Raw genomic sequence first — 26,792 nt, forward strand, 5'->3', positions numbered from 1 at the left:
GACATACACCTGGAATCACAGCAGTCTTGGAGACTCAGGCAAGAGGATCACAAGTTTGAGTCCAGCCTAGTCAGCCTAGTGACTTAGTGAGAACCTGTCTCAAAATTTAAAAAATGAAAAAAGGGTTGGGTGTATAGCTCAGAGTAGAAGCTCTGCGTTCAGTGTCTGGTACCACATACATAAAAAAAATATTGCCCATTTCTATTTCTTATTTGAGAATTGTCTGTTCAGTTCATTTGCCTATTTTTTGGTTGGAATATTTGTTATTTTGGACTTGTTTTTTATAACCATCAGAAGTATAGCTGGTAAAGCTTTTCTCCCATTTTGTAGCCTCTCTTTTTTCGTTATTTCTTTTTTTTCCTATTATTTCTTTTGCTGTGCAGAAGCTTTTTAACTTGATGCAGTATCTTTTGTCAATTTTTGCTATTTCTGGAACTATTGGAGTCCTATTCAGGAAGTCTTTGCCTATACCTATGTCTTGAAGTGTTTTTTTAAATTTAATTTAATTTAATTTTTTTTGAAGTGTTTCTCTTATGTTTTCTACTAGCACTTTCAAAAGTTTCAGGTCTTATATTTAGGTCTTTGATTCATTTTGAGTTTATTTTTGTACATTGTGACAGATAAGAATTTTTTATGGCTTGTGTCTAGATGTCCCTCTAAAGCCTCATGTGGTCATAGGTAGGGCTTTTCTAAGGTGGCTGGATCTAGTGTGTGATGCTGGGATCAAAGGTGTATGATTACTAAATTAGTTCACTGATTGATTTGGCATAGTTCTGGGTATGGATAATGGGAAGGCCTACCCTGAGTATGGGTGGCACCACCCAAAGGGTGGGTAGCCTGAATGGATATAAAGGGACAGAAAGAAGACAGGCCTGCTACTGCTGCCATTGCTTGCTGCTTGCTTGCTGCTGCTTTGCTACTTACTGCTTTGCTGCCTTCTGCCTGCCGTGAACTGTTTCTCTGCTGTGCCCCTCTGCTATGCCACCCTTCCTTGGAGCCAGCTAATTATGAACTGAAATCTCTGCAAACTGTGAGCTACAATAAGCCTTTCCTGCTTTACTTTTGGGTGTCAGGTATTTTGTCTCAGCAACAAGAAAACTAAGACAGATTTTAAGACAGGAATCCAGTTTCAATCTTCTGTATATGAATGACCAGCTTTTTCTGCACCATTTATCAAAGAGGCTTTTTCCAACATACATTTTTTTTTTTTTTTCTTTGGTACCGGGGATTGAGCTTGGGTCCTTGCGCTTGCACAGCAGGCGGCGAAACCACTGAGCTAAATCTCCAGCCCACTAATGACAGTTTTAAAAGTTGCTGTTACCAATTTTGTATACTGTAGCAAGATTCCTTAACAATAAAATCCTAGGAAATAAGTTTGAATAATATCTGTTGTAGAAATACCTACTCTTCAACAACTCCTACTCTCCCCTACCCTTAAAAGTCATTAATGGCTCTCTTCCGTGACAAAATAATTTAAGAATTGTGAAAAGCCAATTTATGTAGTGTGTCTCTTGGCCTGCTCTCCGGCCACTCCAGTGTGCTCTGCTTTGTTGGTTGTATATCGAGGGGCTGTACTTCACAACAAAAGATCAGCAAGATTGCAGAGTTAGAAGCGAGCAGATAGGACTTTGGCCATGGTTATCTTCAATACGTCCAAGAGAATAATTCTTTGACTGGTGGAACTATATGCAGACACATCCATCTCTACACCTTTTTTAAATAACTGTATTGGGATGGGATGTACTTAATGTATGATAAATTGTACAATTTAAATTGTACCTACTTGTACAGTTTCAAACTGTAAAAAAGAAAACAGTTTGACAACTGTATACAACCATAAAAAGGTTACCACTTGGTTGAAGTAATAAACATTCTTCACTCCTAAAAGTTTCTCCTGGAGTTTTATATTACATCCTTACCTTTTTCCCCAACCCTATCATTGGTAACCATTGATCTTTTATCAATAAAAATAGAAAATTCCAGAAAATATAAATTTATTAATAAAATCTTCCAAAATATTTGTACAAAGTCATATGAAAAGTATGTACTCTTTCGTAGGTCAGTCCTGGCTTTCATTTAGGATAATTATTTTGAGATTTACTTGCTGATGGATGTTTAAGTTCCTTTTTTTTGATAGGCTTTATTTTATTTTTTTTGGTACTGGGGATTGAACTCAGGACCTTGCACTTACGAGGCAGGCGTGGTGCCACTGAGCTAAATGCCCGGCCCAAATAAGAGAGATTTGACATTCACAGCAAATTTGAGCAAAAGGTACAGAGATTTCCTCTATACTCTTACATTTATTTGTAGACTCTCCCCTTATCAACACTCCCTGTCAGAGTGGTACATTTGTTACAGCTGATGAACCTGCACTTACGCACTGTTACCCAAAGTCCATAGTTTACATTATGGTTTGCATTTGATGTTCATTTTGTGGGTTTAGACAAATTTATCATGACCTTTATTATACAGTATAATTTACCCCAAAAATCCTCTGTGCTCTGCCTGTTTCTATCCCTTCCCCTAACCTCTGACAACCACTGATTTTTTTTTTTTCTTTTTTGTGTTAGGGATCAAATTTGGGACCTTTTGCTTGCAAGGCAGGTGGTGAACCACTGATCTTTTTACTACCTCTATACCTGTTACTTGTTCCAAAATGTCAGGTAGTTGCAATCACCCTGTGTTGTAGGCTTTTCAGGTTGGCGTCTTTCACTTGGTAATTGTTATGTTTTGGGTCTAGATGTCCCCTCAAAGCCTCATGTGGTCATAGGCTTGATCTAGAGTGCGAAGCTGGAATTGATTTATGGTGCAATGCTAGGCTCAAGGGCACTAACCTGAATAAGATAAAAGGGGCAGAAGGATGCTGGTAATACCTCTTGTTGCCTTTGCAGCCTGTGCTCGCCATGTTGTTTCTCCTCTGCAATGCCTGTTTGCCATCCCTGTCTTGGAGCCATCTGATTATGGACTGGAACTTAAACAAACTGTAAGCCAAATAAACCCCTTCTCTTCTAACTTTGGTGTTGAGTATTTTGTCTCAGCAATGAGAGAAAAATAACTAACACGGTAATACATATTTGCTGAGTGTACACATACCTGTAATTTCAGCAGTTGGCACACTGAGGCAGGAGAAAGGTCATGAGTTTGAGGCTGGCCTGGGCTATATAGTGAGTTTGAGGCTAGCCTGTGCTATATATAGCAAGACCTGTCCAAAAAAATGTAGAAATATGAGATTCCTTTATGACTTTTCATAGTTTAATAGCCCATTTCTTTCTAATTTCATTCTAGAACCAAATGGTATTTCATTATGTTGCTGTTTCGGGCTTTATTTATTCAACTACCAAAGGACATCTTGGATTCTCTCAAGTTTTGGCATTACCAATAAAGCTGCTATAAGCATGGAGGTGTAGGTTTTCTTAATGGGCACAAGTTTTCAGTTTGTTTGAGTAAATACCAAGGAGTGCAGTTGTGGAATCATATGTTAAAAGTATGTTCAGTTTTTTAAAGTACTGTCAAATAGTCTTACAAAGTTGCTGTAATATTTCACATTCCTACCAGCAATGAATGAGAGCTTCTGTTGTTCCACATCCTGGCCAGCATTTGGCAATGTCAGTGTTCTGGATTTTGGCCATTTAGTGGGTGTATAGTGGTATCTGATTTTAATTTACAATTCTCTGATGAGATATAATGTGTAACATCTCTCATATGCTCATTTGCCATCTGTGTATTTTCTTTGGTGAAGTATCTGTTTAAGTCTCTGGCATGTTTTATTTTTTTAACACGTTCGTGATGGGGGCGTAATTCCCATAGCTTGCTGCTGGGTGGTTCTGAACCACCAGAGGTATATGCATGACTGTCCCATCAGTCGACATGGGACTGTCCCATCCAGTGGTACAAGCTGCCCAATAGGACAGTCATGCCTATGTGGTTCAAGCCAGTGGGAATGCGTTAATGGATTGTTTGTGTTCTTATTGTTGAGTTTTACGAGTTCTTTGTGTGTTTTGGATAATAGTCCTTCATCTAATGTGCTTTTTTGCAAATTACTTTCTCCCAGGCTATGGCTTTTTTTTTTTTCATTTTCTTGATAGTGTCTTTCTCTGTTGAAATTTTTAATTTTAGTGAAATGCAGCTTATCAGTTACTTTTTTTCATGATTATGCCTTTGGTGCTGCTTCTAAAAAATTATTGCCAAAACCAAGATCATCTAGTTTTTTTCCTGTTATATACTAGGAGTTGTGTACTCATTTTTCCCTTTTAGATCTGTGATCCATGTTGAGTTAATTTTTATGAAGGATGTTAAATCTTTTGTAGACTTTTTCATTTGGATGTCCAGTTGTTCCAGCACCATGATTTGAAGTCCTTCTTTTCTCCATTGTACTGCCTTTGCTCCTTTTTCAAAGATCAATTGAATGTGCGTATTTCCGGACTCAGTTCTGTTGACGTATTAGCCAATACCACATTGTCATGATTACTGTAGATTTATAGTACATCTTGAAGTTAGGTAGTATCATTCCTACAGTTTTGTTTGTTCAGTATGATGATGGCTTTCTGGATCTTTTGCCTCAACATATAAACTTAGAATATTTTTTTAACTGTTGAACAAAATGTATCAGTGACATCTATGGTATATTAAAAGTTTTCATAAGTTTGAACTTTAGTTTCTACCTCAGAGGCAGGAGTATGACAGAACCCATGACAACCATTGTGTTCTGGCCCTAATAGACTGCTCAGCTAACAAAGCTTGGCCTGTTCAGAGTACTGATAGTCACTAGAGATAAAAGACAGTAACTTTATTAGAACCATGAGTATTGAAATTTAAATTGGATATTAATTTCTAAATAATCTCATGTTCTGATATAAGTGTATAATTGAGAGTCTAAAATTTTCAGTTAAGAAAAAATGTTGGGGACAATTTCATGACCCTGGAGTTGGAGTTTATTTGATATGTTACCAAATGTGTAATTAATACAAAAGACAAGGTTCACTGTATAAAATATTTTTTGCATGAAAGTGACTGAACAGAAAGAAAAGGCTACCAAGAGTAAGAGAAAAAATTGCTGCAAATCATATGTAAGAGTTTGATATCTGGAATCTATAGTTTTAAATATTACAACTAAAAATCAAAGAAAAAGATCAAAAATGGACAAAGGATTGAACAATGAATCATTTTCTTGGTATACACAAAATTTTGGTATTTTGATTAGGATTGTGTTGAATCTATAATGAAGTTTGGAAGAAATTAAATCTTGACACTTTTTAGCATTCCTACATGGAATATCTCCATTTATTTGGTTCTTTTATTTCTCTCATCAAAGTTTTACAGTTTTTGTGTACATATTTTGTTAGATCCTGTATGTATTTTGTTAGATTTATACCCGAGTATCTCAGTTTTGGAGTGCTAATGTAAATAGCACATGCTTTTTAATTTTAAATTCCACTTATTCATTTCTGGTTATATAGGAAAGCAGTTGACTTTTGTATCTTGCAATGCTACTATTATCACTAGTTTCAAAATTTTTTTTGTCAGTTTTTTCAGATTTTTTGCGTTGATGATTGTTATATTTGGGATAAAAAATGTTCCCCAGAAGTCTCATGTGTTCAGAGTTAGGAATTCTGAAGATGATTGGATTTGGGGGGTGCTAACCTGATCACTGGATTAATTTATTAATGAGTTCATACCCAAGTGGACTATTAGACATGGGGCTTAGTTATAGTAGGTTACTTGGGTTGGGCCTTTGAAGGTTTTATCTTCTCTCTGGGTCTTCCTTGTGCTCTGTTTCTCAGCTGCCAGGAACTAAGCAGCTTTCCTCCACCATGCCCCTTTATTTTATTTTATTTTTGGCACCAGGATCGAACTCAGGACCCTTGTGCATACGAGGCAGGCGGCAGAACCACTGAGCTAAATCCCTGGCCTGCCCCATGCCCTTTTAGCATGATGTTCTTCCTTGGAGCCAATTGACCATGGACTGAAACCTCTGAAACTGTGAGCTAAAATAAACTTTTCCTCCTGAAGTTGTGTATGTCAGGTATTTTAGCAACAAAAATCTGATTAACACAGTTATGTTATATGAGAACAAAGACAGTTTGATTTCTTCCTTCTCAATCTCTATACCTTTTATACCCTGTCTTATTATTTGAGTTAGAACTTCTAAAATGTTTGTTTGTTTGTTTGTTTTTGGTACTTCTAAAATATCATGTTGAAAGTAGTAGTGAGGGGACATTCTTGCCTTTGTGCTGATTTCAGCATCAAAGTTTCTAGTTTCTCATCATTAAATATGATATTAACTGGGGCTAGGGATTTAGCTCAGTGGTTCCGCTGCCTGCTTCACAAGCGCAAGGTCCCAAGTTCGATCCCTGGTACCAAAAAAAAAAAAGATATTAACTGTAAGTTTTTTGGTAGATTTTTTTTTTTTTTTTTACCAAGGTAGAAAGTTCCCTTTTCTAAATCTGCTGAGAGTTTTTAATTGTAAATAAGTATTGGATTTTTTTAGTTTTTTGGTACCGGGAATTGAACTCAGGACCTTGTACTTGCCATGTAGGTATGGCACCATTGAGCTACATCCCTGACCCTTGTTAGGTGTTTTTCCTGCATTTATTCTTATGACCATGATTTTTATTTCTTTTTTAGGCTGTTGATGTGATAAATTTCATTCATTGCTTATGACTGTTAACTTTGCATACCAGTAAGTCCCACTTTGTTATGATATATATTATATATATATGCCATACACACACACACACACACACACACACACACTATACACCAAACACTGTATGTATGTATATATATATACACCATATATATGTAATTTTTTTGTGTGTGTGTAGTACTGGGGATTGAATCCAGGGCCTTTACACTGTTATATCCCCACCCTTTTTTTTTCTTTCTTTTGAGACAGGATCTCACTAAATTGCCCAAGCTGGGCTCAAACTTGTGATCCTCCTGTCTCAGCCTCCCAGAATGCTGGGATTATAGGCATGCATCATCATGCTCACCTTATAATTCTTGATTTGATAACTTTTTGTTGGGGATTTTTGCATCTGTATTCAAGAGAGTTTTCTTGGCAATGTCCTTGTCTAGTTTTGGTATTTGGTTAAGGCTGGCCTCATAGAATGAGTTAGGAGGTATTTCCTCTGTCTTCTGAAAGGTTGTAGGCAGACATGTCTGACCTGTGGCCCACCTTATTTTGCCTCCCTTTTTAAACATTACAATAAAAGTATTTTTAAAAGGATATTTTGTTACTTATATATTAACTATTAAGTATGTATTTTATATGTGGTCCAAGACAATTCCTCTTCACTCAAAAAAGGAAGAATTATAATTTCTTCCTTAAATGCTTGACAGGATACACCAGTTAGCTCATCTGTGATAACTGATGCTTTCTGTGTTGGAAGGCTATTAGTTATTCTATTTCTTAAATAGATATAGTCTATTCAGATTTTTTTTCCTTTCCATGTGTGGATTTTGACAGATTTCCTTTCAGGGAATTAATCCATTTTTAGGGAATTGATCCATTGCTTCCGTGATTATAAAGTTTTCAGACATAGAGTTGTTCATAGTATTCTTTTATTAGTTTTTTTCCTTCCAGTGCAAGAATTCAAATCTATGGCATTGTGCATGATAAACAGTTTCCCACTTGCCGAACTACAGCCCAGCCCTTTCCATTTACTTTGAGACAGGGTTTCTCTGAGTTATCCAGGTTGGGCTTAAACTACAGTAGCAATTTTCTTTCTGAGTAGTTGGAATTACATGCATATGGCACTGTGTTCAGCCCTTTATTTTAATTTTTTTTATTTTTTTGGTACCAGGAATCAAACTTGGGTCCTTCCACTTGCGCAGCAAGTGGCAAAACCACTGAGCTAAATCCCTGGCCCCCCTTTATTTATTTTTATTTTTTTATTTTCATTTTTTTTGGTATTGGGAATCGAACTGGGACCTTGTGGTTGTGAGGCAGGCGGCGGAACCACTGAGCCAAATCCCCGACCCTCAGCCCTTTATTAATGTTCATGGAATCTGTGGTGCTGTCCCTTCTCCCCCCCCCCCCCATTAACTTTATTGGTACATTTTAGGTATACAATACAGTTACATTCATCATTGGGATCTTGTACCATTACATGAGTCTCTTGGTTCTTATTTTTTTTCCCCTTCCCTTGCCCTCCCTTCACCCTCTCCACCCTTCCCTATTTGCAAAGGCCTTGTTTCCATTTTTTTCCTCTTCTCATATTTTTTCCTTTCCCTTTTTTCCCTTCCCCTACCCCTCCCAATTCCCCTGCTCTTTTAGACCTTTTCTTCCTGTTACCCAATATCAGTTATACATTTTTAAAAATACAATATTAAGATCTAGGAGACATTATCACAGATTTTACAGAATTTAAAAGGATATAAAAAGCATATTACAAAAATCGTTTTTGAAATAAATTTGACAACTTCTAAGAAGTAGCTTAGAAGACAAATTAATGAAACTAACTCTGGAGGAAATATAAAATTTGAATAGCACCTATTAAAGTATATTCCTAGCTTGAAAACCTACCTATATGACAACAGCAGGCTCATAAACATTTTAACTGATAAATTATATCAAACAAAGCAGAAAAAAGAAGGAACACTTCTCCCCTCATTTTAGGAACTCAACATTGTCCTAATCCTAAAACTGGATAAAGATAATAGAAGAAAAAAGTATGAACATAGATAGAAATTTGTTTAACAAAACAAACTATTACAAGTCAGATCTGGCAGGATGTAGAAAGTGGTTTTCTTATAGGGATGGCAGTGTTGGTTCAGCATTGGAAGCTCCACCCCCAAAAGTCATCATTTAAAGAGAGGAAAGGAAAAAGCCATATGATCCTGTCACTAGTTGGAGAAAAAGTATTGGACCAAATTCTATAGCTGTTCATGGTAAAAGTTATCAGGAGACTAGAAGTAGAACAGAACCTTCTCAACAGATTAAAGACATGTACACCATACTTCCAGTGACTTACTCTTTATCTGTCCATTAAACTTTGAAACCTAGTCCCCACCCACATAGTCTGGCAATAAAATGACACAACTAGGATAGGATTGGCACAGCAGAAGCAAAATCTTTATATGTAGATGAAATGATTATCTACAGAGAAAATACTAAGAAATCTCTAGGAGCCCCTAGTACTTGTACTTGAATTTAGCAGGATTAGAAAACACAAGGTATATATAAAAATTCAGGTCTCTGTATACTTGCTGTAAATGAAGAACTGGATATTGAAATTTAAAAGTTATGTAAGAGTACAAAAAACCCAGAAAAGCCAAAAACAAAAACAAAAACAGTGTTGGAAGACATTTAGCACCCAATTTTAAGACTTCTTCTAAAGCTACAGTAATCAAGGCAGTGTTGGTGTAAGAAAAGATGTATAGATCATTGGAATAAAACAGAGAATCTAGAAATAGAACCACACATATATGGTCCACTGAGTTTTGAAAGATTGTTTAACATTAGCATTTTATAGAATATAAACTTGATTCAAGAGCCGAGGAAGAGACAGTGTCTTCAGCAAATGGCACTGGAACACCTGGTATCCGTACATAAAAAGTTAACCTCAACCCTTTTTTTCTATACCTGAAAATAAGTTCAAGGGATCTGTGAACCTAAATAAGAAAGCCTAAAAGTATAAAACTTTAAGAAGAAATTATAAGGGAAAATATTTATGAATTCAGGGTAGGCAAGAACTACCTAGGATACAAAAAACATGATGTATAAAAGAAAATAATTGATAAATGAGATTCCATCAAAATTTAGAACTTTAAATGACATCATTAAAATGAAAAGTAGTCCTTAAACAGACCATATTTGCAATGCATATAACCTATGAGCAGAATATATAAAGAATTCTTAGAGCTCATTAATAGACAACCCAATTAAAAAGACATAAGAAGATGATAAATAGCCAGTATAGCACAAGGAATGGTGTGCAACTCTAGAATCAGAAAAATACTAATCAGTACAGTAATAAGATTGAATTATACACTCATTAGGGAGATGAAGTCAAAAGTTTTAAAAGCCTTGTCATGACTTTTTCTTTTTGTTGGATTCTCCCCCTTTGCGTTTAATTTGTCACACCCAATGGATTCATTCTGCTGGGTTTCCTGGGGTTGTGATCCTCATTGTCTTTTCCTAGGGTATTGTCTAAAATTTTTTGGAGTGCCGGTTTGGTATTCATGAAGTTCCTGAGGTGCTCTTTATCATGAAAGTATCTTATTTCTCCATCAATTGTGAAAGATAGTTTTGCAGGGTACATCAATCTGGGTTGGAGGCTGTTTTCCTTTAGGGCTTGAAATACATCACTCCAAGCTCTTCTTGCCTTGAGGGTTTGCATTGAGAAGTCTGCTGTGATTCTGATGGGCTTTCCTTTGTATGTGATTTGTTTCTTTTCTCTCACTGCTTGTAGAATTTTGTTCTTCTGTTGGATTTCTGGAATCCTAACTATTATATGCCTATGTGTAGATTTTTTTTGATCAAGGCTAGCTGGAGTCCTGTGTGCCTCACTTATCTGTATGTCAAGTTCTTTTCCCCTCCTTAGGAAGTTTTCTGCCATCACTTCTGTGAAGAGTTTTTTTATGTCATCTGCACTCTCTCCTCTTTCTTCATTGACTCCAGTCAGTCTTCTGTTACTCTTCTTTGCATCGTCTAGCAGCTGCTGGATTGATTTCTTGTGTTCCCTTATAATTTTGAAGCAATTTTTCTTTTCCTGGTCATTAATTGCAATCTTATCTTCTGTATGTGAAATTCTATCCTCACGTTGGTTCATTCTGCTGTGTAGACTTTTGATGGAGTTTTTAATCTCTTGGAAATCTGTTTGTATCTGTTTTATGGATTCTACTTGTTTTCTATTTTGGGATTCCATCATATTCCTCAGATCCTCTATTTTTTGATCTGTGTCTTCTCTAGATTTATTAATCATGTCTTGCACCATGAGCAAAATCTTTGCTGTTATCTGAGTAATTATTTCTGATTTCATTTTTCCCAGATCCTCTTTTGTTGCCAGTTCAGAGAGTCCAGGTGGTTGAGTATCAGATTGTTCCATCTTGTTTCCCTTTGGGGTTGCTGTAGGTGATCCAGAAGTCTGTTTTTGAGGCTTGTTTATGTGTCTTCTCATTTCCATGGGGGGAGGGGGGTTCCTTCTGGAGCGCATGCGGGTCACCTTCTCTGCCCTAGGAGCTTGGGATGGCAGCGGGGGAGCTTCCTTCCGGGTGCTGGGACCGGCTGAGCTTCACTGCCCTAGGAGCCTGGGATGGTGGTGGGGGAGCTTCCTTCCGGGTGCTGGGACCAGCTCACCCTCTCTGCCCTAGGAGCCTGGGATGGAGGCAGGGAGCTTCCTTCCGAGTGCTGGGACCAGCTGAGCTTCACTGCCCTAGGATCCTGGGATGGCGGTGGGAGCGCTTGTCCCTTTTATTAGTAATTTGTTTCCTTTTTATTTGTTGTTGTTATTTATCCTGGCTGGAGTCTTATTTATTTTCATTTATCTTTTCGTAATACCAGGTTTTGGTTTTATGAGTTGTTCTCTATTGATTTCTTTTTAATTCCATTGGTTTCTGCTCTAATTTTTTTTTTATTAAATTTTTTTATTGGTACATTGCAGGTATACAACACAATTACATTTCTCATTGGGAATTGCCCCTTTACATAATGCATCTTGGTTCTTATTTTTTCCCCATTCCTAGCCCTCCCTTCACGCCCTCTACCCTTCCCTAGTTACAAAGACTTTATTTCCATTTTTTCCATTTCTCTCTGCCCTAATTTTTTAAATTTTGTCTCATTATTTTGGACTTAATTTGTGTTTCGTTTTCTGTTTCCTCAGGTGGATTTTTAGGTGATTGATTTTTGGGTCTCTCCTCTTTTTTAATATGTGCATTCAGTGCTGAAATTTTCCTTCTAACAACTGATTTCTGTGTATTTTATAATATGATAAATTATACTTTCATTTTTATTTAATTCGAAGAACTTTTTAATTTCTCTAGGGATTTCTTTGATTCGTGTAGAAGTATGTTGTTCAATTTTCAGTATTTGGGGATTTTTCTGGCTGTTTTTGATTTCTTGTTTAATTCTATTGTGGTCTGAGAGATAATAGTGTATGATTTCTGTTCCTTTAAATTAAGAGAGAGTGTGTGTGTGTGTCTGTGTGTGTGTCTGTGTGTGTGTGTGTGTGTGTGTTTCTGTGTCTGTGCCATGTTAGGGATCAAGCCCAGGGGCTTATGTATGCTGGCAGGAGTTCTACTACTGAGCTGTATCTCTAACTCAAAGATGTGTCGATCTTGGTGAATGTTCTGTGGGAAGTTGAAAACAGTTTGTATTCTGCTGCCACTGGTGAATGGGTAAATAGATATTCATCATATCTTTTGATTAACAGTGTTGGTGAGTTCCCTACATCTTTTGTGATTTTTCTGCCTGCTAGATCTGCCCATTTTTGACAAGGAATGTTGAGGTCTCCAACTATAGTAGTGGAGTCATCCATTTCTTTTTGAAGTTCTTTGTTTGCCTGACATTATTTTGATGCTCTGAAGCGCATACAAATTAAGGATTGTTATATCTTATTGGGGAATCCATTCTTTTATCATTATGTTCTTCTTTATCCCTGATAATTTCCTTTGTTCTGAAGTTTGCTCTGTCTGAAATTATAGCTATTTGTGTTTTACTTTTTCATTATCATCAGCTTGGTTTCTCTTTATCCATATGTTTATTTTAAATTTCTGTGTGTCTTTTTATATATATATTTTGGTACCAGGGATCAAACTTAGGTCCTTGTGCTTGCACAGCAAGTGACAAAACCACTGAGCTAAATCCCTGGCCCTGTGTGTCTTTATATTTGAAGTCTGTTTTTGGTAGCCAACACATGCACTTGGGTCTTGTTTTGTATTCTGTTCTGATATATCTGTCTCTTAATTGATGCAGTTAGACACTGACCTTGAGAGTGATTATTGATATCATTAGGTTATATCATTAGGTTAATACTACCATATCTGTACTGTTTTCTATTTGTTGTCTTTGTTCTTTTTTTTTTTTTTTTTTGGTACCGGGGATCGAACTCAGGACCTTACACTTGCTAGTCAGGCTCAGCAGCACTAAGCCACATTCCCAGCCCTATGTCTTTCACTGTTTTGCCTTTTGTGGTTTCCAACTGAACATTTTGTGTAATTCCATTTTCTCTCCTTAGCACAGTAGTTATATTTGTCTTATTTTGGTGGTTGCCTTAGAGTTTATAACTAATCCAAGACCAGTTTCAAATAACATGCTGCTTCCTAGGTAGTGGGAATGCCTTAAGATAACAAAATAGAAAAATTTCTAATTCCTCCCTTTTGTCTCTTCTATCATTGCAGTCATTCATTTTGCTTATATATAAGCATATATGTGTAAATATGCATATATTAGGGGGTGTGTTGTTGCTACTTTTTTGTTTTTTTGTTTTTGGTACTGGGGATCAAACTTGGGTCCTTGCGCATGTGAGGCAGGCGGCGGAACCACTGAGCTAAATCCCCGGCCCTTGTTGCTATTATTTTAAACAAACTTATTTTAGATCAGTCAAGAACAAGAAAAACAATTCTATTTTGCCTTTACTTATTCCTTTTCTTGTGCTGTTCCTTTCTTTATGTAGATCCAGATATCTTACATTTATCATTACCTTCTCTCTAAAGGATTTCTTTTAATATTTCTTGCAAGGTGGATCTGCTGGGAACAGATTTCCTCAATTTTTGCTTGGCTGAGAAAATATCTTTCACCTTTTTACATAGTGCAGAATTATAATTGAGTTTTTTTTGTTGTTGTTGTTCAACACTAAATATTTCACTTTACTCTCTTCTTGTTTACTTGGTTTCTGAAGAGACATTGGATGGAATTCTTATTTTAGGTCTTCTATAGGCAAAGTGTTTTTTCCCTCTGGCTTTTTTTTTAGAGTTTTCTTTTTATTTTTGACTTTAATGTAGTTCAGGTATGATGTTTCTTTTGTAGTTTCCTTGACATTTATCTTGCTCCATGCTTTTTAAGCTTATTGGATCTGTGATTTGATGCTTGATAGTTTGGGGAGATTTTTAGTTACTATTGTTTATAATATTCTGTTCTGTTCTTTCTTTTCCTTCTGAAATTCCCATTTTGTGTGTGTTACCTTATTTTTTTAATTTTTTTTTTTTTGCATAGTTCTTGGGTATTCTGCTGACCATGCTCAGTGTGTTAAAATCATATCAGAGGCATTTGTTTCTGTTGTAATATATTGACTCTGGTAGTGCTTCTTTTTGGTTTATTCTTAGAATTCTCATTTCTCTGCTTATACTGTATACTTGTGCCTGTCTATCTATGTATCTATCTTTTTTTTGAGACAGGATTTTTCTGTGTAGTCCAGGGTGGCCTTGAACTCACTGTATAGCTCTGGCTGGCCTCAAAATCACAGAAATCCTCCTGCCTCAGCCTTCTGAGTAGTGGGAGAGAACTCTTAGTATCTTAGTCAGAATTGTTTTAAATTTCTGATCATATCTGAGTCTACTTAAGATGGTTGTTATGTTTAGTTAACTTGTGTTTTTTGTGTTCACATATATCACATTTTTTTCTCGATAGCTGGTATGATAAACTGAGTGGCAGAAATTGTCATCCTTTAGGAATGTGGTGGGCAGGTGTTAAGTGTATTTTAGTCCTATGAGTAGATCTCAGTCTTGTAGTGAATTTGTACTTCTGGTTTGAGGTCTCACCTGTGCCTCCCAGTCCCCTCCCCTCTTGGTTCCACTTGGTGGAACAAGATGGGTAGAGTGGGCTGGAATTGAATATATCCCTTCTCCCACATGCAAGGAGTTGGGTATTTTTCTTTCCTGAGGTCAATCTCCAGTGAAACTCTAGCAAGTTAGGTTTTAAATAGTTAAATATAGTGTTGATAAGAACAGAGTGCTCTGGTGCTCTTTGAAATGGTCCCTTTTTTCATCTCCATGCCAGAAGCAAGAGAGAGTTTATCTTAGTCACTTTCCTGTCGCAGGACACAATACCTAACACCCCCAACTTAAAGGAGGAGTGGATTATTTTGGCTCACAGTTTCAGTCCATGGTCACCTGGCTCCAAGGTAGAAACAGCACGACAGAGGGGCATGGCAGAGGAAAGCTGCTCATGTCATGGCAGCCAGGAAGCAGAGAAGAGAGGAGCCTGGGAAGGAGATATACACTTCCAAGTCATGCCCCCAATGACCTACCTCCTACCAAGCCCTGACTCCTAACAGGATATTTAGCAATGGAATAATCAGTGGATTAATAGTGCCCTCACAATCCAAGAACCTTCCAACAGCCCCATCTCTAAGCACATGAGATTTTTGGGGGACATTCTAGATCAGAACCACAATAAGATTTTTCTCCAGTAGTCACTGACTATGGTCAAGTTCCTTGAGGTAAAACTCGAAAAAGTGTGAGGTTCCCAGTGATAAGGCTCTTGTGTTTTTATCTCTCAGATTGTCCAAATTGAACCTGTAGTAACTTGCCAGACACGGCTCAGCTTTCCTTACCTCAGCCCTGGCTCCCGTGGGTGTTTGAACTCATGAGTTTCTCCTCTGGCAAGTATGAATTCTCTGCATTTGCCTGTCAGGTTCCCAATTTTGGAGTGACTCCAACACTCTGGATCTAGGAGCTATTGATTTTTTTCAGTTTGTTTAGCTTTTTACTTAAGAGTAAAATCTTGTTAGTTCAGCTTCTTACATGCTAGACTAGCTGTTTCAAGTTTTTTAATTTTTATAAATAATGCTGCTATGAACATTAGTTTAGAAATGTTTTTATGGAATAGGGAAGACCTTTCTAGCTAGATCTTTCTAGCAAGATCTCAAACAAGGAACCATAAGAGAAAAGATTGATAGACCATGGTCTAATTTCCTTAGTATAAAATGCCAACTATCCTTTAGAAAAATGAGCAGAAAATATGAACAGAGTCTACAGAGGTGATTATAGTAAGTTATTTATTGCAGAGTTGCATATTAGTGAAATACTGGAAACAATCTAAGTGACCATCCCTAGATGGTGTTCAGTTTTGGTGCATAGTCCCATTACACTGACATGAAATGATTTGTAAGCTGTAGTATGTTTTAAAAGAAGTGAATTTAATGGTAGATATGTATAAGGAAAGTGATTGTATTACAGAGAAAGTGTTTGGGTTAAAAAGGAACTATTTTTATTAGAGAATGAGAAAAAACGTGCTCATGTATGCGTGGGTGTCTTATAAAAATAGGTAAGAAACTGACAGTGTTTGTTTCATAGAGGAGCAGGGATGGAAGCTTGGAAATAAGGGCTGGACTATAAACTTACTTTCCACAATGTCCCCTACTCTTCTGTATAAAATTTTTTTATTATATACCTTATTATCTATGAATTAGAAACTAAAAATAAGAAGCCTGTGACCCTGTCTCATAACACCAAAGCATTGATATCAGTATCTTTTTTTTTTTTTTGTGCCGGGGATCGAACTCGGGTCCTTGTCCTTGCGAGGCAGGCGATGGAACCACTGGGCTAAATCCCCGGCCCGATATCAGTATCTTTAAAGTGGCTTCACTTACAGTGGTGGATACCATCTTGGTGCCTCAGTTTCCCTATATGTAGAGGGGGTTGATAAGAGAATCTAGCTTTTAATGACACAATTCTGTGAAGTGCTTAGAGAAGCATTTGGTGCACAGCAAGTTGTCAGGGCCCCATGTTACAGTGTTTGACAGATGATTGACCCTGAGATGCTAATGGCACCGCATGTTAACTTATTGAGATAGAGCAATGCAACAAAGATTTTATTTTTAAGTAGATAGCGAGGCCTGGAAAACTTGAGTCTTTAGTCTGGGCACGTGTATTTGATCCCTACTATGTATTATCCTTTTGTGCATTTCTCTTCTTGGCTGAGCAAACTCTAAGCCTGGGCAGCTCTGGTGATCTGAGATTGACTGTTCTGGATATCTGATTTCAGGACACCTCCTACTTGTTTATCACGGGCCCTGATGTGGTGAAGTCTGTTACCAATGAGGATGTCACCCAGGAGGAGCTTGGTGGTGCCAAGACCCACACCACCATGTCAGGTGAGAGGCCTGAGGGTCACTGTTCTCACACAGTGAGAAGAGGGCATCACTAAAGAAAATGGTGACAGTTTTTTTTTTTTTTCTTAAAGTACTACTTAATTGGCAGAACTTATTTGGGAAGACTGTGGTACAGTTTATTGTTTACAAATAGATTGATAAAGGTAAATTTAGTATCTTAAATTTCTTAAATAATAGGCTATTGATACAAGGGATAATCAAAATAGATGGTAAAGGTTTAAATTTTAAAAATTTGTTACAATAAAAGACAAATTGCCATTAACTCCCCTCAAAATACTCCCTCTAACTTCAAGCATATTTTTCCCATCCATTGTTCTTGCCACTTTCTGAAGCAGTTCTGGAAGTCTTTTATGAATGTCTTTACAAGGAGTTATCAAAAATATAATGAAGATTGCTGCTGAATATCATGCAACAGAAAGGCAGGCTCATAAAAACAGTAAAGTGGGTGTGTCCTTATGCACCTTATTCACTGGATCTGGCACTGTGTGACTTCTCCCAAAATTAAAATGACCATGAAAGGTAAATGTTTTGAATTGATTCAAGACATGGAGGGAGCCAGGAAAGCATAAAGACATTCATGAAAGAGGACTTCCAGATTTACTTGCGAAAGCGGCAAATGATATAGCCTCTCTGACATCTAGAATTGAGATACCTGGAAGACAACAGCTTGGTGAAGAGAAAAAAGAAGTAGATCTCCTGGAACTGGGAGAAGCTGACAAACCACTACCACTAACAAAAGTAGAAACCACAGTGAGACTGGAAAAACAGCACAATGCAGAGAAAAGAACAAAGCAGCCTGGAAAGCTGACCTCAGTTCCTGGAGAAGGAGACCTGTTTCTAGTGACATGAGAGATACCCCCTGGCTTGGATTGCTTCAGCTTCAAGTGTATAGACAAAGTAACCTCTAAAGTAAGGGTACACCTCACAAACACACAGCTCTTAAAGCTAGGCAGGGAAAACCATGACTTAGAGTGTGCACAGGGATACAGAAGGTGGGAATTGCCAGTGTGTGTACAGCCCTAGGGCAGACATCATTTGACCGACCATGCCCAATGGGAAATCGGGGCAGGATACAGCATCATAGACAAAAATATGAGTGTGGAAACAAAATAGGTCTTAGCAGTGACTCATTGTCTCACTCCCATATCTGGTGGATGGATGCCAATGCTGCAGACCCTGGGAAGAAACCACTCACTCAAAAACACAGATATTTTTATTTATTTTTTTCTTTATTGGGGGATTAGGTTTCTTTCTTTTCCCTTTCTCTTCTTTCCTTTGTTCTTTTTTCTTGTTTGTTCTTTTCTGTTACTTTGGTCAAATTCTGTTAAGTTTTACTCCTGAATAGAATCCTTTATTTCACTTTTCACACCTCTTCTTGTCTTCTTGTCTTTCTTTTTCTTTATCTTTCAAATTTTCTTTCATTTGCCCATTTCTACCCCTCTGACTTTACTAGTATTACTATTAAAATTATTAATCTTTAGATAGTTAACTATGGTATCGCTCTTGAATTCTTTCCTATTGTTAAGGGTGGCAATAGCTGTTGCATTTAGTAGATATTTGCTGTATGTTAATATTTGGCTTGTCATCATGTCTATATTATAATTATAGATCTCTTTTCTGTGGTTAAAGTTGGTATAGTGGTAGCTTTTATTGGTTCTTATGGTATGCCAATATTCACTATGTCTTTGACTCTATTACTGTTGATGATTTTATAGCTAATGTCAGGGTGGCATAGTTGTTGCTATTAATTGGTTTTCTCTGTGTGCCAATACCTGGATTGTCTTTGTGTCATCAATACTATGTTTCATTTCTGGAGGTTCTTAAGAATTGGCTTGGCCAATTATACCGCTCTCTTCTCCCAAATTAATGGAGGTGGTTAGATCTTAGGACAGATGCAGAGGCCTATAGTTAGCCACACCCATCATGTATCACTGAAAAGCAGACACTAAAAAGATTGCTGTACTACCAGCAGAAGTCTTTCTACTAAAATCAACCTGCACCCTGAGCATATAACAACAACAGCAGCAAAACCCAAAAGCAATAGAAGCATTAGAAGACAAGGCAACAACATGCCTCCAAAAACTCCCAAATACCCCAAGGCTGATCCATGGGGCATTGATAGAGAGGAAATCAAACACCAAACAGGTCAATTATATGAAATGATAAAGACGAAACAAAAACAGATAACTAAGGTGCCCAGTAAACTCAGACAAGATCTATCTAAACAAATAATGGACTTAATAATAAGAAAAGTCCAGTGAGCTTATAGAAGACACTAATAAAAAGCTAACAGATAAAACAGTACCAAAGATGAATGACAACTTGGTAAAGAATTAAAATCCACGATTGAGTACCAAAGGGAAATCTAGGAGATAAAAAATTCTGTTGAAAATATGGGCAGCAGAAGTGACAGTGTCAGAAATAGAAGATAGGGCTGATGCAAGTAACCATATACTCAGAGATACCTTAAAGTGAACATGGAAAATGGATTCATAGCTGGTAGATGACACAAAGAAGACTAAAATTAATTGTAATTAGTGCAAAATTAGAGGACAGCATAAACGGCATAACCTGTTTATAGAAATAATAGAAAACTTTTCAAAGGTAGGGAAAGAAGTCAACATATAGATAATTGAGGCATATAGAGTGCCAAATAGGCATGATTAGAAAACAACTTCTTGGGCTGGGGATTTTGCTCAGTGGTTTTGCCACCTGCTGCACAAGCACAAGGACCCGAGTTCAATCCCTGGTACCAAAAAGAAAAAAAAAGAAAACAACTTCTTAACACATCATAATCAAAATCCCAGAACTGGGCCGGGGATTTAGCTCAGTAGTTCCACCGCCTGCCCTGCAACCACAATGACACTAGTTTGGTACCCCCCCTAAAAAAAATCCCAGAACTCTAATACACAGAGTTTCAAAAGCTGTTGGAGAAAAGCAACAAATTGCCTTTAAAGGTACTATCTTAATTACTTTTCTTGTTGCTGAGACAAAATGCTGAATACCCACTAGTTTAAGGAGAAAAGGTTTATTTCAGCTCAGTTTGTAGAGGTTTCAGTCCATAGTCAATTGCCTCCAAGGCAAGGCGGCATGGCAGAGAGGCATCACAGAGGAGAAACAGCCCATGGCAAAGTAGGGCAGGCAGAAGGCAGCCAGCAGCGAAGTAGCAAAGCAGCAGCAAACCTTCTTTCTGTCCTTTACATTCTATCCAGGGTACTGGGAGCCGGGGATTTAGCTCAATGGTTTCACCGCCTGCTGCGCAAGCGCAAGGACCCAAGTTCAATCGCTGGTACCGAAAAGAAAAAAAAAGGAGAATACTCTCCAAGGTACCCACCCTTTGGTGGGTAGCACTCATACCCAGTGTGGGGCACCCTTAATTCCAGCATTGCACTCTTAATACATGCATCACATTCTTTTTTCTTTTTTTTCTCTGCATCACATTCTTAATCCCAGCATTGTACACCCTAGATCAGCCATGTCTGAAAAGCCCCACCTATGACCGCATGAGGCTTTCGGGGGGACATCCAGATACAATCCATAACAGGTACCCAATTAGAATTACAGCACACTTCTCAACACAAACCCGTAAGGCCAGAGGAGCTTAGAGAGAAGTGCCTCAAGCCCTGAAAACAAACAACTTCCAACCTAGACTTACATATCCTGCAAAATTCTCTTTTAAAATTGGTGGAGATATAAGTTTTTGCATAACAAAGAGCATCTTAAGAAATTCATGGTCACCAAACCAGTGCTCCAAAAAATTCTCAAGGATATCCTAGAAAGAAAGAATAGATCCAACAATGCCAAAAAAGTTTAATGTAATGAATATACCAGGCAGTTCGAGCAGGTGAACAGAAAGAAAAAAATGGAAATCAGCCACAGGGAAATAATGCAATGATAGGAATAAGTCAGTATTTTTTAGTAATAACTCTCAATGTGAATGGTCTCAATTCCCCAATCAAAAGACAGACTGCCAAATTGAACCAAAACCCAAAACCCAATGGAATGCTATATAGAAGAAACACATTTAATCAAAAAAGAAATTTCTAGACTAAAAATTAAAGAATGGAAACAATATTTCATCCAACAGGAGACTGAAAACAAGCAGCAGTAGCTGTCCTATTTTCAGACAAAGTAGAATTCAAGCCAAAACTGATCAGAATGGGGGAAAGAAGGTCCCTGCATATTGGTTAAGGAAACAGTTCAATAGGAAGAGATAAGAATAGTAAATATATATACACACCAAACACTGGTGCACCTAACTTTAAAAAAAACAAAAAACCCTGGACATAAAAAAGCAGATAAATGTCAACACAATTAAAGTGGAGAACCTCCATACCCACCATCACAAACAGATGAACTAGACAAAAAAAAAAAAAAATCAGAGTTGATCCGCATCTTTGAACAAATGGAATTAATAGATATCTACATAGTGCTACATCCAACAACAGAATACACATTCTTCTCAGCAGCACATGGAGCTTTCTCCATAATGAACCATATGCTAACTCATAAAACATGCCTAAGTAAATGCAAAAGAATTGAAATTATCCTATGCACATTACCATACTGTAGTGCAATGAAACTAGAATCAATGGCAAAAAAAACCACAGAAATTATGGAAACACATAAAGTTTAAATCAATACTTAATAATCAGTGGATCACAGAAGAAATCAAGAAAAAAATCAGTTCCTAAAATCAGATACCAGTACAACATACCAGAACTTACAGGACACAATGAATACAGTCCCAAGAGGAAAGTTTATAGCTTATGAATGCTCACATCAGAAAAGAGTGAGCACAGATAACCTAATAACCTAATGATGCAGCTTAAGGTCCTAAAACAGTGGTGATGAAGCTGTAGCACATGTGCTGCAGTGGGCATGCAGAGCACTCTGTCAGCACATGAGCCAGGTTGCCCCAGCATCACCCCAGCTGCTAAGCATTGGATATTCAGGTGTAATTGCAGTGTTGGCACTTGTAATAAATAATTGGGTTTTGGGGTTGCAGTTTGGGCACTCAGTCTCTAAAAGGTTCACCATCGCTGACTTAGACAAACAGGAACAATCCAAGTCCAAAGCTAGTGCAATGAAGGAAATTGTAAAGATCAGAGCAGAAATTAATGGAATGGAAACTAAGAAAACAATACAAAGAATCAATGTATCAAAGAGCTGGTTCTTTGAAAGAATAAGTGTAGGCAAACCCTTGGCCAGTCTTACCAGAAAAAGGAAAGACCCAAGTCAGTGCAATTAGAAATTTAAAAAAAGGTGAAAGCACAACAGATAGTGATGAAATCCAGTAGTTATAATAATTACTTCAAGAAGCTGTCTTCCCATAAATTGGGGAATCCAGATGAAATGGATAGAGTCCTAGATACATGTGAATTGTCACAGCCACACCAAGATGATTTGAAAACCCTAAATAATCTTAACAGTGGGCAATGAAATTGAGGTAGTATATTAAAAAAAAACCCTACCAACTAAGAAAAACCCTGGACCCAGTGGATTCACTGCTAAATTCTGCAGGAACTCCAGGGAAGATCTAATGACTATACTCCTCAAACTCTTTAATTAAATTGAAGGAGGAGTACTCCCAAAGGGATTCCTGGGAGATAGCATTACTCTGATTCCAAAACTAGTCAGGAATCCAAGTAAAACAGAAAATTGCAGGCCAAGCTCTTTAAAGAACATAGTTGCAAAAATCTTCAATAAGATATTGGCAAACAGAATGCAACAAATTATCAAAAAGATAATATATCCTGACCAAGTAGGGTTCATCCCAGGTTATGCAAGGATGATTGAACACATGGAAATCACTAAATAATATACTATATAAACGGAAGGACAAAAATCATATGATCATCTCAATAGATTTAGAAAAAAACCTTTGATAAAATTCAACATCCATTTCTGAAGAATGAAGAAATTAGGTATAGTAGGAACTTATCTCAGTCTGATAAAAGCCTTGTATGATGAACCTACTGCCAACATCACATTAATGGGGAAAAGCTGAAAACTTTAGCTCTAAAATCAGGAATAAGACAAAGATGTCCACTATCAGCACTTTTATTTAATATAGTTCTTGAAACGTTAACCAGAGCAATCAAGCAAAAGAAAGAAAAGGGCTGTGTATAGGAAAAGAAAAAGTCAAATTATCATTTGCAGATGATCCTTTACATAGAGGACCCCAAAAGTTCCACCATTCATAACCATTAATAATTCATAACCATTAATAACCAAATTCAGCAATGCAGTAAGACGAATGCAACACACAAAAATCAATAGTATTCCTATATACCACTGATGAACTCACTGAAAAGTTAGGAAAGTGGTACCATTCTCAGTTGCAACAAGAAAAATTAAATAGGAAATAACAAAGGAAATGAAAGACCTCTGCAGTGAAAACTACAGTACTCTGAAAAAAGGAGATCAAAGAGTACTAGAAAATTGAGAGAGATTCTCTGTCTCTAGATAGCCAGAACCAATATTGTCAAAATGACCATACTTCCAAATTGATATACAGACTTAATACAATCCCAATCAGAATACCAATAGCATTCCTCACAGAACTAGAGAAAACAATCCTAAAATTCATACGGAACTAGAAGAGACCCAGAATAGCAAAAGGATCCTGGGCGACAAGAGCAAAGGAGGAGGAGTCACAATGCCAGATTTCAAGTTATAGTAGAAAGCTACAGTGATTTAAAAACAACAAAAACAACTTCAAGATATCAGCACAAAAATAGACACGTGAATAAAAGGAACAGAATAGAAGATGCAGGGAAAACTCCAGGCACATTCAGCTATGTGCTTTAACAAAGAGGCCAGTATACATTGGAGGAAATATAGTCTCTTTAGCAAGTGATTTGGAAAACTCTTTAGCAAGTGATTTGAAAAATACATGCAGTAGATTGATTCTAGACTCATATCTGTTACCATGTACTAATTTAAAATCAAAATGGATCAAAATCTAATAAAACAAAAATACTTAATGTACTAGAATAGAAAATAGGTAAAACTCTTGCAGACATAGATATTAGGCCAAGACTTCTGAACAGAATCCCAGTTGTGCAAGAAATAGCATCAGGAATCAAAAAATGGAATTGTATCAAATTAAAAATTTCTGCACAACAAAAGAAACAACTATCAGAAAATGTCAGAGTGGTGAGCAGCAGAGAAAGAGCCTCTCTGAGATTTGCTGTCCTGACATTGGAATATGCAGCATGAGGAGGGGGGAAGTGGGTCCCTGGGACCTAGGAAGGATCTAAAGCAAAAATTGAAGTCCATGGGGAGAGGCAAGAGAGAGACTTCAACAAAAAAGATGGAGGTGGCAGGTGCCACTTTATCCCAGAGTCTGGATCCATGGCATGGGAAGGGTAGGTTGAACCTGCAGATGCGTGGTGACTACTGGCAACCCCAGAGGCCTCCACAGAGAAACACACCAGTGGAACAGAACAGTGGACACGGTGGACTGCAGTGGCTGGTGGTTCAGACATCACGCAGGAGAGGGTGATTGGCCTGTAGCCATCTTAAGAGAGGAGCCAACTGAGCTTGGAACTCAGAACAGCTATGGGCCAGCTCCATCTAGTGATTGGCTTCCTGTGTTGTGGTGAGCGTGCTGAGTTCAAGTTGGCAGGTCAGGGAGTGAAGTTCAAGCTGCCAGGACGCACATGGACTGATGCAGACTCAAATCCAAATCCAGCCTAATAGCCAGAAACCAGCCTGAACTTCAGGTGGAACTAAAGGTTAACGCTTGCTAGGGTTATCTACTACCCCACCATAAACCTACAGCTGTCTTGCTGGGATTAAACAAATCACATCTAGACTCTGTCTGCCCATGCTGTCTACCAGTGACAGCAGAGACACATCTTGAATTGGACCTTTTTTCCTTTTTAATTTTTCCTTATTTTCTTCTTTTTTTCCCTTTTTATTTTTTATTTTTTCCAGTTTTTATTTTGTTCTGTTTTGTTTTTTTCTTGATTGATTGATCTTGCTTTTACACAAGTGTGAACACAGTTTCTAGTTTTTTTGTTGTGTTTGTTCTGTTCTATTCTTGTTTTTTATTTCTTCTCTTTCCCTCCTGTCTTCAACAGTTTCTTAAAGTTTGTTTGATCTTTCTTTGTCCTTTAGCTTTGCTTCTAATCTCTTCTTCTATTTCTCTATGTTTTCCTCCCAGTCTTTTAAAAATCTTCTCCCCTTAGGGTAAAATCACCATATTCAGGGCTTATTTATTGCATACAATTTTCTGGTTCATTCTAGATCTTGTTCTATAACTACAAATCTAATTCATATGGTTTAAGGTGGCAAATTAATAGTTACCACAGTTTGTCATTTTTCTAGGCTATTATTATTGCTGATTGTACTACTTTAGCCAAAGTGACATAATTGTGCTAATCAGTTGTTCTGCATGGTATACCAAGACTGAGATTGCCTAAGGATCTTAAAAAATACTATAGGCCAGTGCCAGAGAACTGAGGGCTGGTCCAAGTAGGCAGAAACTTCTCATCCCGAGTAAATTGAAGAAGTAGGATCTTGCAACAGATTCAAAACCCAAAAACCAGCTACCTCTGGAAGACACTTCTGAGAAGTAGTCATTTCCTAAGTGTTCTGAATTCTGGTGATAAAGCTACTCATCATAAGCAGTCTACAAACATCAATCCAGGAATTAAACTAACAACAACAACAAAAAGAAATAAAATGAGAAGACACTTAAACAAGATGCAATCTCCCAGACTTTTAGCTCACCAAAGGCAAACCTAAGGGGGAATGAAGTGGAACAATCTGAAGGCCATCCACCTGGACTCTCTGAAGTGGTAACAGTGGAAGTAACAAAGTGATGAATGAGGCTCCAGAAAAATTCAAAGCAGAAATAATTTCTCAGATAACTATAGAGATGGTGACCAGAATGAAAGACATGTTTAGTGACCCTAGAGCAGATACAGATTAAAAAAAAAAAAAATAGAGGAGCTCAGGAAAATGATGGAAACCATGAATATCCAGCATAGGAAAGAAATGGAATCCATGAAACAGATTCAAACATCCAGGAGTTTAAAAATTCCATTGAAAGTATATGCAGCAGAATGAGCCAATGTGAGGATGGAATATCAGATATAGAAGTCCGGATTCTGGTTAGTGATCATGAAAAGAAAGATTTCTTAGAAATAGCAAGGGACCATGAGCAGTAAATCCAGCATCTGCTAAATGATCCAAAGAATAAGGATTGGAGTCAATGAAAAAGCAGGAGATAACACAAATGACATAAAAAACATGTTCACAGAAGTAATGGCAGAAAAGTTCTCAAACTGGGAAAAAGAATTTGACATACAGATAAGTGAGGCATATAGGACTCCAATTAGCCATGATAAAAAAATCTTGCCCAAGGCATATAATAGTCAAGATTCCAGAAATTCAGCAGAAGAATAGCATATTAAAAGCTGTTTAAGAAAAGAAACAAATCACCTATAAAGGAAAGCCCATCAGAATGACTTCTCAATACAAACCCTCAAGTCAGGGAGATATTGGAGTGAAGTATTTCAAGCTCTAGAGGAAAACAACTTCCAACCCAGAGTGATAATTGGAGGCTGATGAGACCTCCAATCACCTGACCAAAGGTATGGCAGCAGAATAATAAAAGACAAGATCTTAATGGATAAATGGGCAGTGGGGAGAGGTCCAGGATGGTTAAAATTCTTATCAGGCTAAGACACTGTCTCCTGGAGCTTGCCACTATTTATTGAACAT

General features: G+C 37.3%; 1 protein-coding gene across 9 annotated transcripts in view; it reads left to right on the forward strand.

Moving 5' to 3' along the window:
* The window catches only part of Pccb (propionyl-CoA carboxylase subunit beta), a 148,808-nt gene that overhangs the window by 37,735 nt on the left and 84,281 nt on the right, over positions 1-26,792 (forward strand). For all 9 annotated transcript variants that reach the window (XR_015441126.1, XM_004834286.4, XM_021247194.2 and 6 more), the window contains one exon: positions 16,928-17,036. Coding sequence is in view for 8 of the 9 variants with exons in the window: in XM_004834286.4 (XP_004834343.1) it covers positions 16,928-17,036 (109 nt within the window). In the remaining variant the exon portion in view is untranslated. The remainder of the gene's footprint in view (positions 1-16,927; positions 17,037-26,792) is intronic.

Source organism: Heterocephalus glaber, unplaced genomic scaffold, assembly GCF_053883595.1.
Source record: "Heterocephalus glaber isolate CG9 unplaced genomic scaffold, H.glaber_assembly_v1.0 deba00001504, whole genome shotgun sequence".
Lineage (NCBI taxonomy): Eukaryota > Metazoa > Chordata > Mammalia > Rodentia > Bathyergidae > Heterocephalus > Heterocephalus glaber.